Source organism: Bison bison, unplaced genomic scaffold (assembly GCF_000754665.1).
Source record: "Bison bison bison isolate TAMUID 2011002044 unplaced genomic scaffold, Bison_UMD1.0 scf7180017864291, whole genome shotgun sequence".
NCBI classification, from domain to species: Eukaryota; Metazoa; Chordata; class Mammalia; order Artiodactyla; family Bovidae; genus Bison; species Bison bison.
The window spans coordinates 2,447,334-2,469,848 of NW_011494863.1; the positions used below are offsets into that span (position 1 = coordinate 2,447,334).

General features: G+C 44.3%; 1 protein-coding gene across 1 annotated transcript in view; it reads left to right on the forward strand.

The window, feature by feature from the left end:
* Window positions 1-10,489: 10,489 nt before the first annotated feature.
* Window positions 10,490-22,515, forward strand: part of LOC104996381 (protocadherin gamma-C4) — a 33,428-nt gene continuing 21,402 nt past the window's right edge. Inside the window, exons 1-2 of the mRNA XM_010850640.1 lie at window positions 10,490-13,245; window positions 18,442-20,895. Of these exons, the coding sequence (XP_010848942.1) occupies window positions 10,813-13,245; window positions 18,442-20,895 (4,887 nt within the window). The 5' untranslated portion in view covers window positions 10,490-10,812. The remainder of the gene's footprint in view (window positions 13,246-18,441; window positions 20,896-22,515) is intronic.

Below are 22,515 nucleotides of genomic sequence, written 5' to 3' on the forward strand. Positions count from 1 at the left end.
GTCCATGTGTAGAGTCATTTCTTCCATTTTTGGAAGAGAGTGTTTGCTATGACCAGTGCATTCTCTTGGCAAAACTGTTAGCCTTTGCCCTGCTTCATTTTGTACTCCAAGGCCAAACTTGCCTGTTATTCCACGTATCTCTTGACTTCCTACTTTTGCATTCGTCTCCTGTGATGAAAAGGACATCTTTTGGTGTTAGTTCTAGGAGGTCTTGTAGGTCTTCATAGAACCATTCAACTTCAGTTTCTTCAGCATTAGTGGTTGGGGCGTAAACTTGGATTACTGTAATGTTGAATGGTTTGCCTTGGAAACAAACAGAGACCATTTAGTAATTTTTGAGATCACGCCCAAGTGCTGCATTTCAGACCCTTTTGTTGACTATGAGGGTTAATAGTAAAAAAAAAAAAAAAGATTACTAGATAATATTTGGGTTTTTAGAGGATAATACCTATGTTTTTCCTTGAATTCATCAATTTAATAGTACCATAAGTTTTTCTGATATTGATCCTTTTAGAGTAAATAATATTAGGTAGTTACCTAATATTTTAAAACATAATACTAGGCAATACTTCTCTGTGCCAGGCAAGGCCATTTTCATGGAAATGTGAATTGTGCAGTCATACGGGTCCCCATCCTTTGAAGAGCCCAGCATTTGGTTTAATGCTCTGCTGTCAACATTTTGAAACTGTAGTACATTTTATTTTTAATTAAAACATTTTTTATTATATTTTTTGACTGCACTGGATCCTTTTGTACATGGGCCTTCTCTAGTCACAGTGAGCCGTTACTCTTTGCTGCAGTGCTTGGGCTTCTTACTGCAATGGCTTCTGTTGCAGAGCACGGGCTCAGTAGTTGTGGTACTTAGTTGTGGGGTCAACTAAGCCCCCCCCCCTGCCCCCACGTGTAGAATCTCCCTGGACCAGGGATTGAACTCATGTTCCCTACATTGGCAGGTTGATTCTCAACCATTGGACCACCAGGGAAGCCCTGTAGTAATCTTTTTTCTTAATATATCTATTTTATTGAAGTATAGTTGACTTACAATGTTTCAGGTGCACAGCAAGGTGATTCTTGACACATATATTATTTTTGAAATTACTTTCCTTTATAGGTTATTACAAGATATTGACTATATTTCCCTATGCTATATAGTAAACTTTTGTTGCTTGTTATATATCTTTTAAAATTAGAAATCTAGCATTCTACTCATACTAAGTCAAACAAGTGGATTCAAAATGTCATAAATTTTTGTTAGGCAAAAATTAATAAATTTTCTAAAATACATGTATTATACATATTATTTATATATGTGTATACAAAAGCTTTTCTACTGCATCTTGATAGAGGCTTGAAAAAGAGCATAAAAAAGAGATGGAGAAATTGGAAAACATAAGCTAAATGAAATGGTAGCACTGAATACTGAATATGAAATAGAAAAAGTGAAACAAACTAGATAAAAGTTAAAGATCAAAAAAAAAAAAAGTTAGAGATCATCATATTGTCCAGTTGTTTTTAAACATGGCTGCTCATTAGAAACATATCTGGAGCTCTGGAGAAAAAGCAATACCTGGGCATTTACATTTTTCAAAAAATTTCAAGATTTTCTGGTATGCATCTGGATTTTAAAGTGATTACAGATTTTGCTATTAAATAGTAGTTTTGGTGATATAGGGTTCTTTTATTTTTCTTTTCACCAATCATGATACAGTGGTATTATGTGAGTAATAGTTACATAATCATAATAGTGAAAGATGTTTATCAGTTTTCACAATTGTCAGACAAAAAATAAAAGATAATTACAATTGCAAGTCATAATGGGAACATGATTAACCTAACAATATAAAATAATTACATACAATTTGGGGGGGGGGGTCAAGCAGTGATATGGTAAGTGGAGTGCTTACATGCACGTTTTCATCCCCCAGCCAGTCTATGTCTTTTGGTTGGTGTGTTTAATCTATTTACATTTAAGGTAATTATCCATATGTAGATCCTATTACCATTTTCTTAATTGTTTGGGGTTTATTCTCTGTAGGTCTTTTCCTTCTTTTGTGTTTCCTGCCTAGAGAAGTTCCTTTAGCATTCATTGTAAAAGCTGGTTTGGTGGTGCTGAATTCTCTTGACTTTTGCTTGTCTGGAAAGTTTTTTATTTCTCCATCATATGTGAATGAGAGTCTTGCTGGGTAGCGTGTTCTTGGTTTTAGGTTCTTCCCTTTCATTACTTTCAATATATCGTGCCATTCCCTTCTGGCTTGTAGAGTTTCTGTTGAAAAATCAGCTGATAGCCTGATGGAAGTTTCCTTGTATGTTATTTGTCTTTTTGTTGTTGTTGCTTTTAATATTTTATCTTTGTCTTTGATTTTTGTCAGTTTGATTACTATATGTCTTGGTGTGTTCCTCCTTGGGTTTATACTGCTTGGGATTCTCTATGCTTCCTGGACTTGGTTGACTATTTCCTTTCCCATGTTAGGGAAATTGAAAGTCGCTTAGTCATGTCCAACTCTTTGTGACCCCATGGACTGTACAGTGTGTGGAATTCTCCAGGCCAGAATACCGAGTGGGTAGCTTTTCTCTTCTCCAGGGGATCTTCCCAACCCAGGGATTGAACCCAGATCTCATGCATTGCAGGTGGATTCTTTATCAGCTGAGACACAAGGGAAGCCCAAGAATACTGGAGTGGGTAGCCTATCCCTTCTACAGGGGATCTTCCCGACCCAGGAATCGAACCTGGGTCTCCTGCATTGCAGGTGGATTCTTTACCAACTGACCTATTAGGGAAGCCCAATTCCCATGTTAGGGAAGTTTTCAGCTATTATCTCTTCAAATGTTTTCTCAGGTCCTTTCTTTCTTCTCCTTCTGGGACTCCTATAATGTGAATGTTGATATGTTTAATGTTGTCCCAGCAGTCTCTTAGGCTGTCTTCATTTCTTTTCATCCTATTTTCTGTATTCTGTTCTATGGCAGTGATTTCCACCATCCTGTTCTCTAGGTCATTTATGCATTCTTCTGCCTCAGTTATTCTGCTATTGATTCCTTTTAGTGTATTGTTCATCTCTGTTTATTTGTTCTTTAGTTCTTATAGGTCTTTGGTAAACATCTTCCCCATTGTTTTCCTGAGATCCTGAATCATCTTTACTAACAATATTCTGAGTTCTTTTTCTGGAAGGTTGTGTGTCTCTACTTTATTTCGTTTTTCTGGGGTTTTGTCTTGTCCCTTCATTTGGGACATAACTTTGTGCTTTTCCATTGTGATTAACTTTCTGTAATATGGCTTTTCTTTTAGTTGCTGCGGGACTGTGCTTCTTGCTTCTTCTGTCTGCCCTCTGATGGATGAGGCTAAGAGGCTTGTGTAAGCTTCCTGATGGGAGGGACTGGCAATGGGAAAAACGGGGTCTTGCTCTGGTGGACAGGGCTTTGCTCAGTAAAGCTTTAATCCAATTATCTGCTGATGGATGGGGTTGCACTCCCTCGCTGTTGGTTGTTTGGCCTGAGGCGACCCAGCCCTGGGGTCTGCAGGCTCTATGGTTGGGTTAATGGTGAACTCCAAGAGGGTTTATGCCAAGGGGGACTTTCCCAGCCTGATGCTGCCTATACCCCAACCCTGTGGTGAGCCCCTGCCAGTCCACACTTCCACAGGAGACCCTCCAACACTAGAGGTAGTTTTGGTTTTGTCTTCTGTGGAGTCACTGCTCCTCTCCTATGGGTCTTGTTGCATGCAAGATTTTGTTTGTACCCTCCGAGATTGGAGTCTGTGTTTCCCCCAGTCCTGTGAAAGTCCTATAATCAAATCCCATTGGCCTTCAAAGCCAGATTCCCTGGGGATCCCCAGGCTGGGAAGCCTGACATGGGGTTCAGAACCTACACAACAATGGGAGAACTTCTTTGGTATTATTTTTCTCCCATTTGTGGGTCACCCACTGATGGGGTATGGGATTTGATTTTATCATGATTGTGCCCCTCCTATCATCTGGCTGCAGCATCTTCTTTGTCTTTGGATGTGCAGTATCTTTTTTTGGTGGGTTCTAGTACCCTCCTGTCAGTGGTGGTTCAACAGGTAGTTGCACTTTCCTCCTGTAGTAATTTTTAAACAAGGAGTTCCCTTGTTTTCATTTTGCACTGGTCCTGCAAATTATGTAGCCAGTCCTGGTACCAAGCAATGTATTTAGTAAGGAGAGTATATAGTTTAATAGATATTTTTGAAAGATTCTTTAGGTTTCCACATGTGAAATGGAGTTTAGGGAAAGTGAAAGAGGAAGTAAGAAGACCAGAGGGAAAGCTGACAGCATTTAAGGTGGTGGTGGTAAAGGGGAAAGTAATCAATATATTCAAAGTATAGTTTGGAGGTAGTAAGGATTGACATGAACTGGTAATGAATAAATGTAGGAATATAGAGAAAGATGTTAAGAATGACCTGAGAATTTTTTTTTTTTCTTTGCCTGCATGTGTCTTCCTTGAGCCCTGAGGGCATTCTCTAGTTGTGGCAAGTGGGCTGAGTTGCCTGGTAGCATGTGGGATTTTAGTTCCTGGGCCAGGGATTGAATCCACTTCCCCTGTGTTGCAATACAGATTCTCAAGCATTGGACCACCAGGGAAGTCCCAAGAATGACCTGAGAATGTATTTTTGGGGGGCATGTTTGCTTTTTCTTTCCCTCTTCCCCCCCCCCTCCGCCCCCACACACCCTTAAACCTAAGGAAGCAGGTTCTGAGAAGACAGTACAGTGGCCTTGGCCTCCGGGGATCCAAGGGCCACATGTGTGGCCCAAAGGAAAGTGGCAGGAGAGGTGGGCCAGGGTGCGCTGGGTGGGTGGTGGTAGCAATAACAGGAGTATCGACACGTTGCAGTTTGTGTGGGCGTGCTGGACTGGTTCAACCGCAGTGTTCTACGGGCAACCGGCCAGCAAAATCCACATCTTCCACCTCAGACCACTTGGTCAAGGCGTGGTTCATGAGCATCTTCAGGTCTGCTAGCTCAGTTGGGTTCTTAATCAGGCATTTATTTACAAATTCCTGAAAGTCCTGGGTGAACATGCCTGTTGGGCAGCTTGGGAGAAGGCTCATTGATGATGTAGTCCAGCTGCTCAAAGATCGCCATGGCTGGCTGGCTGTCCATCCTGTGACTGCTGATGGGGCTTCCAGGGTGGCCTGAGAATTTCTGACTAGAAGTGGCCCTTATTAGATGAGGAAAGTTGGAGAGAAAACATTTTTTGAGGCTGTGGTTAATAGTTGGGTTTGACACTATGCTAAGTGAAAGAAGCCAGATACAAAGGCTGTGCATTTGTTTTTCTATTGCAGTGTAGTTGATTTGCAGTGTTGTGTTCATTTCTGTGCATAGCAGAGTGACTCAGTTTTACACGTATACATTCTTTTTTGTATTCTTTTCTATTATGGTTTGTCTCAGGAGATTGGATATAGTTCCCTGTGATGTACACATAGGACCTTATTGTTGATCCATTCTAAATGTAGTAGTTTGCATCTGCCAACCCCAAACTCCAGATGGTCCCTATCCCTCCTCCCTCCCCCTTGGCAACGGCTAGTCTGCTCTCTATGTCTGCAAGTCTGTTTCTGCTTTGTAGATAAGTTCATTCATGTCTTATTTTTTATTTGTTTTTATTTGATATGTGAGATCTTAGTTCCCCAATCAGGGATCAAACTCACGTCCCTTGCATTGGGAGTGCAGAGTCTTAACCATTAGACCACCAGAAAAGTCCCATTTGTGTTGCATTGTAGATTCCACATATAAGTGACATCATAGGGTATTTGTCTTTCTCTGACTTACTTCAATTATTATGAAAATTTCTAGTTGCATCCCTGTTGCTGCAGATGACATTACTGTGTTCTTTTTTATGGCCGAGTAATATTCTATTGTATATATGTACCACATCTTCTTTATCCATTCTTCTGTCGATGGACATTTAGGTTGTTTGCATGTCTTGACTATTGTGAATAGTGCTGCTGTATCTTTTAAAATTAGTTTCGTCTGAATATATGCCCAGGAGTGGAATTGCTGGGTCATGATGGTCACAGTTTTAATTTTCTGAGAAATCTCTTTACTGTTTTCCATAGTGGCTACACCAACTTACATTCCTGCCAACAGTGTGTTATTTGTAGACTTTTTAAAAAATTTATTTATTTATGGCTTCTCTGGGTCATCTTTACAGTGCGTGGGCTTCTCGTTGTGATGGCTTCTCTTGTTGCAGAGCACTGGCTCTAGAGCACAGACTCAGTCATTGCAGTGCTTGGGCTTAGTTGCTCCTTGGTTTTTGGGATCCCCCCAGACCAGAGGTTGAACCTGTGTGCCCTGCATTGCCAGGCGGATTCTTAACCACTGGACCACCAGGGAAGTCCTGTAGACTTTTTAATCATGGTCATTTTGATGTGTGTGACTTGGTATTTCATCTATAATTCCTTTTTTGTGTGTGAAATTTCTAGAGAAAGCAAAACTATATAATAAGTAGATCAGTGGCTATCTGAAGCTTTGGATGGGAACAAGAATTGACTGCAGACAGGCATAAAGGATTTTGGGGGTTGACGGCAGTATTCTAAAACTGGATTGTCGTGTTGGTTTTGTAACTATATTAAATTGCTAAAATCATTGATCGTCCATTTGAGCTCTATGGTAAGTACAGAGTAGTGAAAAGATTAACACAAAAGATTGAGAGGACTTCCCTGGGAGTCCAGTGGTTAAGACTTTCCACTTCCAATGCAGGGGCTGTGGGTTCCATCCGTTGTGGGGGAACTAAGATCCCACATGCTGCATTGTGTGGCCAAAAAGTAAATATTAATAAAGATATAATAGAATATAATTTGTAATCTTTATTCTTAAAAAAGAAAAGATTGATATAGCTGTGATGTGTCAGGGAGTACTATTGTTATTCCCATTTTATAGATAAAAATTAAAAATAAAAGCTTCAGGACTTCCCTGGTGGCTCAGGGGTAAAAAATCTACCTACCAGTGGAGAAGACACGGGGTTGGATCCCTGATCTGGGAGGATCCCACATGCTGCGGAGCAACTAAGCCCATGCACCACAACTACTGCGCCTGTGCTCCAGAGCTGGGGAGCCACAACTACGGAAGCTTGCATGCCCTGAAGCCTGTGCTGTGCAACAGGAGAGGCCACCCCAATGACAAGGCCTCACACTGCAACTAGAGAGTAGCCCCTTCTTGCCACAACTAGAGTAAAAACCTGTGCAGCAACAAATACCCAGCACAGCCAAAAATACATAAATAAAATTTAAAAAATAAAGGCTTCATGGTTATAGCGCTACTAAGTATAATATGCAGTATTGGAACTTGAGTCTTTTTTGACACTAAGGCATACTCTTGACCACTGTAATATATTCACTTTCTATTTTAAAATTGTTTGCTGCATCTTGTTGATCAGAGGCTCTCTTGGAATCATAAAACAGAGAGGAAAAAAAGATGGAGACTGGAAAATTCTATCGATCCTGTACACTAGTACTTCCATTTTCACTGGATGTAGGTGACAGCAAGTTTTTTGTCCAGTGTGAGTTACGTGACCACACCTTACTTGGCTCTTTGGCAAACTATGTTTCTCTTTCAAATCATTAAGTTAAACAGTTTAATTAGGGCCACTGGTAGCTTTAAAGGCAGAGACTGTATCTTCCAAAAATGTTCTCTCCTAGGGAAAATGGATACACACAAATGAATATATATAATCTTTACTGCTTTTTATGATTACCATTAGCATAAAGATTACTATATTGATTAGCATTAAGTATGGGGAAATGTTGGTCAAAGGGTAAAATTTTTAGTTATAAAATGAATAATTTGTGGAATCTGATGTACAATGTGGTGACTATAGTTAACAATATTGTAGTGTAACTTGAAATTTGTTAAGAGTAAATCTTAAGTGTTCTTACCACACACATTAAAAAGTGGTAACTAGATGAGGTGGTGGATGTGTTAACTATATTGTGTTGATCACCTCACTATATATATATATATATTAAATCATGTTGTACCCCTTTTAAATTCATATAATTTGATCAATTATACTTCCATAAAGCTGGAAAAAATGAAGCATTAAGTGCCTGCTGTGCTAGTCACTGAGGAAGTAAATGATAATCAAAACAGGCATGGTCTCTGCCTTTTTGCAGCTTTATTTAGTCACTTCTTAGTGGGAGAAGCAGGCATTATTCTTAAGCACTATAGAATTATAAAATTTTAAATTGTTCTATATTCAACAAAGGAAAATATAAGGTTGTCTGAGGGAGCATAACAAAGGATCCTGATTTTAACTAGGGTCGAAGAGAAGACCTCTATTAGGAAATTACATTTAAACTGAGACCTGAAAGATCAGTAGAAATAACCAAAGGGAAGGAAAGGAAAAAAACTTTCCTGGTAGAGGAGCAGCCTGCGTGGAGAGCTTTGTTGCTGACCACACAGCAGCGTAATAGAATATCTAGGGGAAAGCTTGAGAACTTGGATACTAGGCAAAAGATGCTCCTGAGGAGCTGTAAGCTGGAGAATCTTCTGATCCAATTAAAAATTTAAGAACATCACTCTGGCTACGGTGAACAGTGGATCCAAGGAGGGTTCAGTTCTGTTGCTCAATCATGTCTGACTCTTTGTGACCCTGTGGACTGCAGCACACCAGGCCTCCCTGTCCATCACCAACTCCCTGAGTTTACTCAAACTCATGTCCATTGAGTCTCCTCCTGCCCTTAATCTTTCCCAGCATCAGGGTCTTTTCAAATGAATCAGTTCTTCACATCAGGTGGCCAAAGTATTGGAGTTTCATCTTCAACATCAGTCCTTCCAGTGAATATTCAGGACTGATTTCCTTTAGGATAGACTGGTTGGAGAATGGAATGGCAAACCACTTCAGTATTCTTGCCTTGAGAACCCCATGAACAGTATGAAAAGGAGGGTTTTGTTGGCTAATGAAGAGGTCTTAGGAAAACTATGGGATTTATTGTTAAAGGGAAAATTATTTCAGCTTTTAAAAGCTAGTTTTTGAACACCAGAATGTTAGTTAAGTTGTGAATGGGGGCAAATGTTTGATAAATCAGTACATCTGAAAAACCCACTAGATCAGTGCTTCTCAAACTTTAATGTACGTTCATATCACCCTGGCATTTTGTTAAAATGCAGTTCTGATTCAGTAGGTCTGGAGCGGGAACATTTCTAACAAGCTCCCATGTGATATCCATGCTCTTGGTCTTTGGCTCACACTTCGAGTAGCAAGTGACTGGGCTACTATATATGAACTAAATTCTATATTCTAATTGTCTAATACCTATCAGCCTTCATAGTTGTTTGGACAGTTGTCAATTTTGAGTATTTAAAAACTAGAGGTTTTAAAAGATGAATTAAAGTATTGACATAGGTCAAATATGGCTTTTCATCTCTTCTATAAATAACCTATATATACTTACTTCCTATATACTTATTTAACCTGTCCTCTGCTGCTTGGCCTCAAGTTTCAGTTAAACTTCAGAAAGGACTATATGCAATTAATGTGTACAGAAATAATATGTGATTCTTTACGTCTAGTATTTAATGGGAGATGTATATCATTGACTTGCTCTGATGCCAGGATTTTATCTGCCTTATTGATTTAATAAGATAGGAACACAGGAACCCTTAGAGGGTAGTTTGTTTTCAAAGGATGTATGACTGGGTTGTAACTTATACTTGACTCTCTTATTCATTATCCTAGTCATTAGTGTTTTGTTTGATTACAATCTTAAATGCAGAAAAACTCAGACTCTTCATTCCCTGGCTAAAGGTTTTGTATTTTGGATATCCCAATAATTTTATAAAGGTCCCAGGTGGTAAATAAAACCTGGTCATTTTTCTTTTTTTTGCGTTGGTGGGGGGGGAGTGAAGAAGGGATGTTAACCTTTATTAGCAATGCAGCGTCTCTTTGTGGCATGCCTCATGATCTTGAGAAACAGATTGATCAAGTAAAGAGAAACTTTAGAAATTATGCTTTCTGATTGAGATTATGCTTGTTGGAACATATAGGATAGAAAAATTTCACATGCTCCCTCATTGTTAAGAAATAAGAACTAAGCAATAACATTCAATTTTAAAAGATATCTGAAGTATGTTTTTAAATTTCACAAAACAAAGTTAAACCAAACAGTGGTAGCTCCTGTAGATTTTTCTCTACTGGGGAAGTGACCGGAATGCTACAGCCGCATTTGTTAAGAAAGAAAACAAAAATTGTTATTAACACCTCAAAAAAAAAAAAAATGCTAAATGCCTCTCTACTAGTAGAGTCCAGCTAGGTGAGTTTTACCTAGTCCTCCAGTAAACCAGGTAACGTTATGTCGTTTTTTGGTTAGGTTTGAACCCCGTTTTAGGGATTAAAGATAGCGGTTAAAATGTTTAACAGGGCTTTTTGTTCGGCTTTTAGACTTGCAGGAAGGCCAGCTTCAGCACCCCGTAGCTGGCTTTCCAGCTAAGGTAGGTTTCGGATGTGCAGCTTCTGCCAAGGTGCTCTGGCTGTAAACTCTGGAAGGAAGCCAAAGGAAAGAAGTTCCCGGCGCTAGTGCTTATCCCGCTCAGAGGGTCCGGCGCTGGCGCATTTTTCGTGCAGTTATTGGCTGGGACTCTGCGTGCCGCTGTCGGCCAATGGAGACGCTGGAGATCTGGCCCCGGCCCGTCCCCTCTCGGCGCCGCGGGATGAGGCCGAGACTGAACAGCCGGCGAGCAAATCAGCGGCATCCAGAAAGCCATGTCCGACTCGGAGCCCAGCGCCCGAGCGCTAACCCGCTGAAAGTTTCTCGGGAAAGAAGCCGGGACGATCTGGACCCTGCTAAGAGGAACTGTCTTTGAGTGAGATGGTCCCAGAGGCCTGGAGGGGCGGACTGGTAAGCACCGGGAGAGTGGTGGGAGTTTTGTTGCTTCTGGGTGCCTTGCACAAGGCTTCCGCCGCCGTCATTCGCTATGAGATCCTGGAGGAAAGAGAGAAGGGTTTCGTGGTGGGCAACGTGGTCAGGGACCTTGACTTGGATCTCGGCAGCCTGTCAGCTCGCAGGCTCCGGGTGGTGTCCGGAGCTAGCCGAAGATTCTTTGAGGTGAACTGGGAGACCGGAGAGATGTTCGTGAACGATCGCCTGGATCGAGAGGAGCTGTGTGGGACCCTGCCCTCCTGTACCATAACTCTGGAGTTGGTAGTGGAGAGGCCGCTAGAGTTGTTTAGCGCGGAAGTGGTGATCCAAGATATCAACGACAACAATCCCTCTTTTCCTACTCGGGAAATGAAATTGGAGATTAGCGAGGCCGTGGCGCCAGGAACGCGCTTTCCGCTCGAGAGCGCGCACGATCCCGATGTGGGAAGCAACTCTTTACAAACCTACGAGCTGAGCCGAAACGAGTACTTTGCGCTTCGAGTGCAGACTCGGGAAGACAGCACTAAGTACGCAGAGCTGGTCCTGGAGCGCGCCCTGGACCGGGAGCGAGAACCAGATCTCCAGCTGGTGCTGACGGCGTTGGATGGAGGAACTCCGGCTCGCTCCGCCAGCCTTCCTATTCGAATCATTGTGCTGGACGCGAATGACAATGCACCCACCTTCAACCAGTCCTTGTACCGGGCGCGTGTCCTGGAGGATGCACCCCCCGGCACTCGTGTGGTCCAAGTCCGTGCAACCGATCTGGATGAAGGCCCCAACGGCGAAATCATTTACTCCTTCGGCAGCCACAACCGTGCTGGCGTGCGGGAACTATTCTCCTTGGACCTTGTTACCGGGGTGCTGACAGTCAAGGGTCGACTGGACTTCGAAGACGCCAAACTCCATGAGATTTACATACAGGCCAAAGACAAGGGCGCCAATCCCGAAGGAGCACACTGTAAAGTTTTGGTAGAGGTTGTGGACGTAAATGACAATGCTCCGGAGATCACAGTCACCTCTGTGTACAGCCCAGTCCCCGAGGACGCCCCTCTCGAAACTGTCATTGCTTTGCTCAGTGTGACCGATCTGGATGCTGGGGAGAACGGGCTGGTGACATGCGAGGTTCCACCAGGTCTCCCTTTTAGCCTTACATCTTCCCTCAAGAATTACTTCACTTTGAAAACCAGCGCAGCCCTGGATCGGGAGACGGTGCCAGAATACAACCTCAGCATCACGGCTCGAGATGCGGGAACCCCTTCCCTCTCAGCCCTCACGACAGTGCGGGTGCAAGTGTCCGACATCAACGACAACCCTCCACAATCTTCCCAGTCTTCCTACAATGTTTACGTTGAGGAAAATAACCTGCCTGGTGTTCCAATACTAAACCTAAGTGTCTGGGACCCCGACGCCCCGCAGAATGCTCGCCTTTCCTTCTTTCTCTTAGAGCAAGGAGCTGAAACAGGCCTAGTGGGTCGCTATTTTACGATAAATCGTGACAGTGGCGTCGTGTCGTCCTTAGTGCCCCTGGACCATGAGGATCGGCGTGAGTTTGAGTTAACAGCTCACATCAGTGATGGGGGCACTCCTGTCCTGGCTACCAACATAAGTGTGAATGTATTTGTCACTGATCGCAATGACAATGCCCCCCAGGTCCTATACCCTCGGCCTGGCCAGAGCTCAGTGGAGATGCTGCCTCGAGGTACTGCTGCTGGCTACCTGGTCACACGGGTGGTGGGCTGGGACCCAGATGCAGGGCACAACGCCTGGCTCTCCTACAGCCTCTTGGGAGCCCCTAACCAGAGCCTTTTTGCTGTGGGACTTCACACGGGTCAAATCACCACTGCCCGCCCAGTACAGGATACAGATTCACCCAGGCAGACTCTCACGGTATTGATCAGAGACAATGGGGAGCCATCGCTGTCCACTACTGCGACCCTGACTGTGTCAGTAACTGAGGAATCTCCTGAAGCCCTGGCTGAGTTCCCCGCTGGCTCTGCCCCCAGGGAGCAGAATAAAAATCTCACCTTTTATCTACTTCTCTCTCTAATCCTGGTCTCCGTGGGGTTCGCAGTCACAGTATTAGGAGTGATCATATTCAAAGTTTACAAATGGAAGCAGTCCAGGGACCTATACCGAGCCCCGGTGAGCTCCCTGTACCGAACACCAGGGCCCTCTCTGCACGCAGATGCTGTGCGGGGAGGCCTGATGGCCCCACACCTTTACCATCAGGTGTACCTTACCACTGACTCGAGACGCAGTGACCCACTGCTGAAGAAACCGGGTGCTGCAAGCCCACTGGCCAGCCGCCAGAACACTCTGCGGAGCCTCGATCCAGTGTTCTATAGGCAAGTGTTGGGTGCAGAGAGCTCCCCTCCTGGACAGGTAAGGGTTAGCAAGTCAGCCTGGAATGATATTAATGCTTTTTGATTCCTGCATCACTTTTAGGAATGTATGTAGCCATCTTCATTTTCAGTCATCAAGATGTTTTCCTAATGATGCATCCACATTTTTACTTGGCTTTTCCCAGATCAACCGTCGTGCCTTTTCGGGGAAGGAGATGGCCCAGCTAGAGTGTGGTTTGTGGTCCCACACAGTGTGGAGTTAATTCACTCATCTGTGGACACAATTCACACCCTCAGCATTCACTTGCCATAGCAACTAACCAATCGTACTAAAGGGCCATTAAGCTTTAACTCACCATCTCAGCACTCAGAGCTTAGCTTGGTATCATTTGCATTGAGTACAAGTTAATGGAAACCTCTAGCCAGTGGCAGCTGCTAGGAGTATAAAAACTACCTCATCTGTCCATCTTTCAAATGATTGCCACATCTGCATTAAAACTAATGGTTTGCTGATAATTTTCCTTTGACTGCACAGATCCTCTTCCTCATTCTCAGATGGCTTTCTATGAAAGAAATAAAATTCTAGAGTCCTTTAAATTTTATTTCAAGGACACAACAGGAAATTTTGTGGACATTACTTACATGTGCATTATAGAAAATTTGGAAAAAATGGAAAAATATAAGAAAAAATTAGAACTAATTTTATTCCCAAACCCAAAGGTAACCACCATTCATTGTAAAAGTAAAAGTAATATTTATTTTTAAAATAAATTCAGAAGGACATAAAGTACAAAATGAAAGTTCTTTTTGCCCTAAATGTTAATTCCTATCCTTTCATCATTATTATTATTATTTTGGTATAAATGTAGTGTGACAGGCAGATTCATACCCTGAGAAAAAAGATAAAGCTTTCATTTATTCAGGATAGTGTCCAGGCCTTTGTTTTGGAGTGCAACTTAAACACACTTCTATTTGTGGGAGAACGACTATAACTTTGTTACTAGTAAGTATATTATTGCTATCAACCTTTGGGTCTGGCAGTTAGACATAGGAAGCTCCACCACTTATCATCCATGAGTCCATGGCCACGTTAAATTTTCTAGACCCATTTTTAGTATGTGGAAAAGAAGTAGCAAGAGTTTTATAAGATTAGTGCATGATACAATATATGCACAGTGTTTGTTGTGTCATAGTTCCAAAAAATTCTTTAAATACTAACCTGGAGACAGTTCAAGATGACAAAGCAGAGGCATATATGGAAAGGCTAAGGAAGGATGAAAGCCAGAGAGAAGCAGCTGCTGCTTTTCTGGTCAGACTGGAAAAAACTGGCATTTTCCTTTGAATGATGTTCTCAAACGTGGTTGCACACCAGAATTACCTAGGGACCTTTTAAAAATCCTGAAGCCCAGGCCACATCCCAGATGGAATAAAGCAGTCTCTTGGAATGGGACACAGGCATTGGTATTTTTTGAAGGTCCTCAAGTGATTCCAGTGTGAAGACAAATTTGAAAAGCTTTGCCCTAAGACATGCCTGTCCATCAATTAGCATGTTTTTGAAACTAAGTTATTTTGAAGTTCACAGAACCAGCAGCCAGCCTTGTTTTGCCAGGCTGAACTTAAAAAAATTCTATAATGTTATTTCTCAACCTTAAATTATTATATAGAATAGCTCTAGGAAAGCACTATAGGGAAAATGTGAGATATTTCAGTCATCTAAGGAGAAAAATCTTCCTCAACCACTAGCACCTGGGCAACTATTTCTTTAAAAATTTAGAGCTCAGCAATGGGTATGGTGTTTCTTTTAGGGGTGAAAACATTTTCTTCTAATTATACTGTAGTGTTTGCATCATTTTAGTATATGTGAATGTACTAAAAACCGTTAAATTGTACATTTTAAAGGGGTGAATTGTATGGTGTAATGGATAAATTATGTAGCTCAATACAACTGTGTTAAAAATCTAGAGATGGGAGAATTACATACTTGGCATAAAAAGGTCAAGTCTAGGATATATAGGATTCGGGCTTTATGATCCTCCAGTTCAAGTATTAATATTATAGATATGTTTGTTTTGGTGTCAACTTGCAAATAAAAGGGATTGAGATCTATAAGAGGTCTAGTTCTTAGATATTAAAGCCAGCAAAAAGGGTCAGTTGATGGCTACAGGGATGACAAACGGTTAGGAAAATGATTTAAGATGTTACAGAAAGAGGTTTTATTTCTTTCTAGACAGTCTAGAGGTGAAAGTGGGGAGACCCTAATACTGCACTTGATAGACTTTACACAAGTCTCCTAACATTTCTGAGCTTGTGTTCTCCAATATAAACTCTTCCAAAATTGTGCGAGAATGAAAAGTAATGTATATAAAATGTATAAATATAAAATACTCATGAAGTACAAGCATTCAATAGATACCTGTTGACTAACAAGTGATAATAGCACTAATTCACCGTGTATTGGTGAATGTACCAGACACTTTAAAAGATGAAAAGGCACAGTCCCTGCTCCTGTGGCACATGGAGTACCATAGGAGACAGACATGCACACACTCTCACAAAAATGGTAAGGGAGATCTGTATAATACAGGAAGCAATGGGAGCAAAGGAAAGGAAACACCCCAGTCAGCCTGGGGAAATCAGGAAGAATTCATACAGGTGATGATGCTTGATCTGAGAATGAAAGTTGAGTAGTAGTTTATCAGATAATAAAGGGGAAAGGCGAGTAGAGAGGGACCCTTGCAGGAAATTCCATGCAGAGGGATAATGTTTTTTTTAATATTGCTGAACCTTAAAGTGTATTTGTAAAACAACTTTTGCAGGAGATAAAGTGAAGCAAGTAGGCAGGAGTTAAATCTTGAGTTACCTTTAGGCTGTGCCAAGATTTTTTATTTTATTCTATATCCGTGATAGTCATTGCAGAATTTTGAACTGATATAATGTTGTCAGAGTTTTTGTTTGCTTGTTTTGGAGTGATTATTCTGGTAGCCATAAATGAAATGTGTGTGAGTGTGCTTAGTTACTCAGTCATGTTCAACTCTTTGCAACCCCATGAACTGTAACCCACTAGGCTCCTCTGTGCATGGAATTGTCCAGGCAAGAATGGTGAAATGAGTTGCCATAATGGATTGGGGATATTGGGACTGGAGACTAAAGAAGATTTGAATGTGTACTCAGTCATGTCTGACTCTTTGCCACCCCATGGACTGTAGCCCACCAGGCTCCTTTGTCCATGGGACTTTCCAGGCAAGATTACTGGAGTGAGTTGCCATTTCCTCTTCCAGGGGATATTCCCGGCCCAGGGATTGAACCCATGTCTCCTGCATTTGCAGGCAGATTCTTTACCACTAACTGAGCCACCTGGGGAAGCCCTGTAATGTAACATGGGGCTATTATATTACATTTAGAACATTTAGACGGCTATTATAGTATTTGAGAAGATTGAGAAATGCTTGAACCAGCACCATGACAAGTATAGATTGAGGGACGTAACTATAGTGAAATTATCAGCACTTATTCATTGACATGATAAAGGGAAGATGGAAGAGGAATGAGTCAAGAATGATCCTCCTTATCCCTCCCCACTGGCAGCTTCAGGGGAAGATGGTGTCATTCTATTGAGATAGTGAATCCTGGCATAAACACCTTATAAGTCCGACGGATTTACACCTGTCATTCCCATGGGAGAAGGTTTAGGTGTTTGGGGCTGAAAGAACACAGAAAGCAGATACCTCCCTTTGAGACCAAAATGTTGGTTGCTGGCCTCACCATCGAAAGGCTATTCATGAAGATCAAGGGTTTGGGAAAACACCTGGGAGGATAACCTCTGGTTTTGCTACTGGTTTTGGAAATCCCATGGTCAGAGGAGCCTGGAGGCCATGGGGTCACCAAGAGTCAGATACGACTTAACTAAACACTACCACCAACAATAATTGGCAGCCTAGGTGAGGATTCAGATGAATTTTCTAAAAATCTCACATGCAAATCGGGATAGATTTTTCTCTTTGTGTTCTGGTGTGTTTGTGACTCCAGTTAGAGTTTGCAGGTAACTACAGTGTGAATTGAACAATCTTTCTGCATTTGTGCAAGGTGGTAGCCAGGCTCCAGGGAGGGTGAGATCAAGTCTCCCTTGCCAAAAGGCCCCCTAGGGCTCGGTGAAAAACTTGGCTCTTTTGAAACAGTCACAGTTGGTAATTAACAACATATCAAGCATACCATGGTGTCAAATAAAGGAGATTTGTAGGCACTGGTGCTGTTGGTAGCTGATCTCAATCATTCAAGAAAGCTATTAAATCTGTGAACATTAGCATTCTGCCAGGTAATGAGATTTAGTCCTTAGCGTCTCCCAAACAAGCTGATTCTTTACTGATTTGGAACGTCTCCCTCTCCTGGCTTCTCCCCCTCTCCTTCATTCCTTCCATACTGTCCTTGAAATTAATGAATGGCAATTTAGTATATCACCAGTGACTATCCGAGTAAGAGAGATTTGGTTTCTGCTGCGCCTTCTGTTACAACAGAAATGTGTACTGCATAAATTTAATAGGCTGCATTAATGTGTAAGCCTTTTCTGCAAAGAGATGGATATGTTTCTGAATAATATGCAGAGGGGCAGAGTTTTTTGTATAAAGCAGTGCTTCTAATTAGCTGTTGCTCTAATACAATCAGAATGAGGCAGAAGCTACTCCTTTAGAATATTGGTGGATGACAACACTGGCTTGAACAAAGTGACCAGTCTCAAATGGCTACTCACTCTCTGGGCTGCAGGTTGCTAGGGCTCTCAGGCTGTCGCTGTTTTCCCTGCCGAAAAGGGGCGGGGTGAGGTGGGGTGGGGATTGGTGAATTAGGGGAAAAAAACAAAAACATATATGTTGTCTGCCTCTCTATAGAGGTAATAACCCATGGGGGGAAAATGCTGTTGAGCGGGAGGAAGGCGAAAAGATAGGTGGGTTTTTGTGTTTTTTTTTCCCCCTTCTTCCAATACTGCGTCGCATTAACCCTGCTGCTATTGGGACGTTCTCTGCTTAGCCTATTGGCTGAGCCCAGGAGTCGCTGTCTGCCAATCGGGTAGAGGAAGGCAGACAAATCTACCCCGCCACCAGCAAAAAACGGCGCGTAACCCTTGCGGCGCCGGCCCAGCCGCGCCAGAGCTGGCGTGGGGAAAGGGAGATAGGTGTCTCCAGCTGCTGTGGCTGTTTGGGGCGGGTCAGCTTCTGGGGCTTCTCAGGACCAGATAGAGAACTAGCGGGCAGCAGCAATGCTCGGCAAGGTGAGAGGCTGGGTACAAATCTGCCGGGGGGCTACCCTTTTGTTCCTTTTTTGCCACCTGGGTTACGTTGGTGGGCAGATCCGATACCCGGTCCCAGAGGAGTCACAGGAAGGGACTTTTGTGGGGAATGTCGCCCAAGATTTCCTGCTGGATACCGAGAGCTTGGCAGCTCGCAGGCTGCAGGTCGCTGGAGAGGTGAACCAAAGACACTTCCGTGTGGATTTGGACAGCGGTGCCCTGCTCATCAAGAATCCAATCGATCGAGAGGCACTGTGTGGGCTCAGTGCCAGCTGTATTGTGCCCCTGGAGTTTGTAACAGAAGGGCCTTTGGAAATGTACCGAGCAGAGGTAGAAATTGTGGATGTGAATGATCACGCCCCCCGATTCCCTCGGCAGCAGCTGGACTTGGAAATTGGGGAGGCAGCTCCTCCAGGACAGCGTTTCCCCTTGGAAAAGGCTCAGGATGCAGATGTGGGGAGCAACTCCATCAGCAGCTATAGACTAAGCTCCAATGAACACTTTGCCCTAGATGTCAAGAAGCGCAGCGACGGCAGCCTGGTCCCAGAGCTGCTCTTGGAGAAACCTTTGGATCGGGAAAAGCAGTCAGACTACCGCCTAGTGCTGACTGCTGTGGATGGCGGGAACCCCCCGAGATCTGGCACGGCAGAGCTGCGGGTGTCAGTGCTGGACGTGAATGACAACGCCCCAGCCTTCCAGCAATCCAGCTATAGGATTAGCGTCTTGGAGAGCGCGCCAGCCGGCATGCTGCTCATCCAGCTCAATGCCTCCGACCCAGACCTGGGTCCCAGTGGTAATGTCACCTTTTCTTTCAGTGGTCACACCCCTGATCGTGTGAGAAGCCTCTTCAGCCTGCATCCCACTAATGGAAAGCTTACTCTTCAAGGACCCCTAGACTTTGAGAGTGAGAATTACTACGAATTTGATGTGCGGGCTCGAGATGGGGGCTCTCCAGCCATGGAGCAACATTGCAGCCTTCGGGTGGATCTCCTAGATGTGAATGACAACGCCCCCCACATCACAGTGACCTCAGAGCTGGGGACTCTCCCCGAGAGTGCAGAGCCTGGCACTGTGGTGGCACTCATCAGTGTGCAGGACCCTGACTCAGGTTCAAATGGGGACGTGAGCCTCCGTATTCCTGACCATTTGCCCTTTGCCCTCAAGTCCGCCTTCAGGAACCAGTTCTCCCTGGTGACTGCTGGGCCCTTGGACCGAGAGGCCAAATCCAGCTATGATATCATGGTCACTGCTTCTGATGCCGGGAGCCCTCCTCTGAGTACCCACAGGACCATTTTCCTTAACATTTCGGATGTGAATGATAACCCACCCTCTTTCTTCCAGAGGTCACATGAGGTGTTTGTTCCAGAGAACAATCGCCCAGGGGACCTGCTCTGCTCCCTTGCGGCCTCTGATCCCGACTCTGGCTTGAATGCGCTTATCTCCTACTCTCTCCTCGAGCCCAGAAATCGAGATGTGTCAGCATCCTCCTTCATCTCCCTGAACCCCCAGACGGGAGCTGTTCATGCGACTCGATCCTTTGACTATGAGCAAACACAGACGCTGCAGTTTGAGGTGCAAGCCCGGGATCGGGGTAACCCACCCCTTAGTAGCACTGTGACTGTTCGTCTGTTTGTGCTGGACCTCAATGACAATGCCCCAGCTGTACTCCGCCCTAGGGCTCGGCCTGGTTCCTTATGTCCCCAAGCACTGCCTCCATCAGTTGGTGCTGGCCACCTAGTCACAAAGGTGACCGCTGTGGACTTGGATTCAGGTTACAATGCTTGGGTTTCGTATCAGCTCCTGGAGGCCCCAGATCCCAGCCTGTTTGCAGTCTCCCGCTATGCCGGGGAGGTGCGGACAGCTGTTCCCATCCCAGCTGATCTCCCGCCGCAGAAGCTGGTCATTGTGGTAAAGGACAGTGGTAGCCCACCACTCTCTACCTCCGTCACTCTCCTGGTGTCCTTGGAAGAAGACACTCATCCAGTTGTCCCTGATCTTCGAGAGTCTTCGGCTCCAAGGGAAGGAGAATCCCGCTTGACCCTCTACTTGGCTGTATCTCTAGTGGCAATTTGCTTTGTTTCCTTTGGCTCATTCGTGGCGCTCATCTCGAAGTGCCTGCGTGGGGCTGCCTGTGGAATGACCTGCTTTCCTGCTGGCACCTGTGCCTGTCTCACCCGGTCTCGAAGGAGGGAGGGGCTTCCTCCTTCCAGTGGGATCCTCCGAATCCAGCTAGGGTCAGATGATCCTATCAAGTTTGTTGATGTGGGCGGCCACTCTCATGGCTGTACACCCTTGGCTTCTGCACCCACTCGGAGTGATAGCTTCATGATGGTGAAGTCACCCAGTGCACCTATGGCAGGGGAACCCGTTCGCCCAAGCTGCCCACCCTCTGATCTTCTCTATGGGCTAGAGGTGAGACCTTTGCAGGCTCAGCCAATGCTTGAGGGTTATTCAGATGCAGGCATGTGGCTGGGCCTTGTCCCAGAGAATATATTGGTCTCTCTGTAAGAGCCTGTAGTGATGTTGCCACTTCTGTGAGTGGTGACTGTGTGGTAGATGATGTGCTTAAGAAGCATTTTGTGAATTAACCAGGGAGTTTTCACAGATGAATTCTTGGGGTGGATTATGCCCTTGTCTGAGAGTAAGAAATGAAAGTGAGTGATCAAAAGATGGGGTGTTGTGGAAACACGTTGCTGGAATGTGGAGCACATGGAAGGCTCTCGTGTACGAGGTGCACCTAAACCCAGGTAGTGACTTTCTCTCCTCTTCCTGAATGAGGGGCCAGGGTCTAGAATACCTTAACTCTAGGTTACCATTCCCCAGTGGACTGAGGGAAACTTATATCTTTGCTCCACAGTGTCATCTACTCCCTCACCCACTGTGAAAGGGACTCTCTGCTTGAAATGTTGTTGTTTGGTGTTCAGCCGCTAAGTTCCATCTGACTCTTTGCAACCCTGGACTGTAACCCACCAGGCTCCTCTGTCCATGGGATTTCCCAGGCAAGAATACTGGAGTGGGTTGCCTTCTCCAGGGGATCCTTCCAACCCAGGGATAGAACCCACATCTCCTGCATTGGCAGGTGGATTCTTTACCACTGAGCCAGCAGGGAAGCCCCTCTTGAAACATAAGAGGAAAGAGCCAAGGGATTAGAGAGGCAACAAGGTGGAAGCAAGGGTCTTTTTGTCCGAGGTCTTCAGGTCTCCCAATCAAGTCCCCATTGGGATCAGAGCTAGATGCAGTCGATTGGGGCAGAGGAACATTACCTCTTTGGGAGTGGGGAAGGCAGTAAGTGAAATCACTAAGTATCAAAACCTGTCTTGCTGCTGAGGAATTCATAGAGACAGCCAATCTGGGAGTCTTTAAGTAGAGTTCTTCTGAATTGATGAAACCATGAAGCCTTGAGGCCATGCCTAGATTCTAGCCACCTTCCTTGGGTGACCTGGATCAGTCCTAGAAGTGTTCTCATCCCCCACCGCAAGCTGTGATGCCCATTCCATAGCTCATGTGGAATCTCAGAAAAAGAGAATCCTTATAGCCATCGATGACATTGAGATTCCTCAAAGTACTACTGGAGAGTCCAAGCAAGACTCTGAAGGGTCCTAACAAATCTTTTCTTTCACTCTGGCAGTGTTTGGCAGAATGGGATAGGGAGGGGGTAACACGTGGGCTTTGCTTCCTGGAGAAGGACAACATTTTGATGGTTCAAGTGAAATAGTGGGAGTTTCTGAAGTTACACAGGAAGTTGCTGGGACAGAACCCTGAGAAGTTTTGTACCACTTTGTCTTCCCTGTTGAGCGCCATCTGAGCTGTCAAACTTTGCTGCCAAGGGAACTGAATCAACCTGCAGCACGAAATAAGTGGGGAGGTAGGAGGCTTCTGTGACACGGATTTTGCAGCGCTGGTTCCTAAGGTTTCCAGGACTGAGGAGACTTTATAATTGGTTGAGAGGAGACAGACTTTTGGGCCAATCAGACTTAGAGCCGAGGTGGGGGATCTGATCTTCTAGCCCGCCTCTCCTCCCCCAGCTCCCCA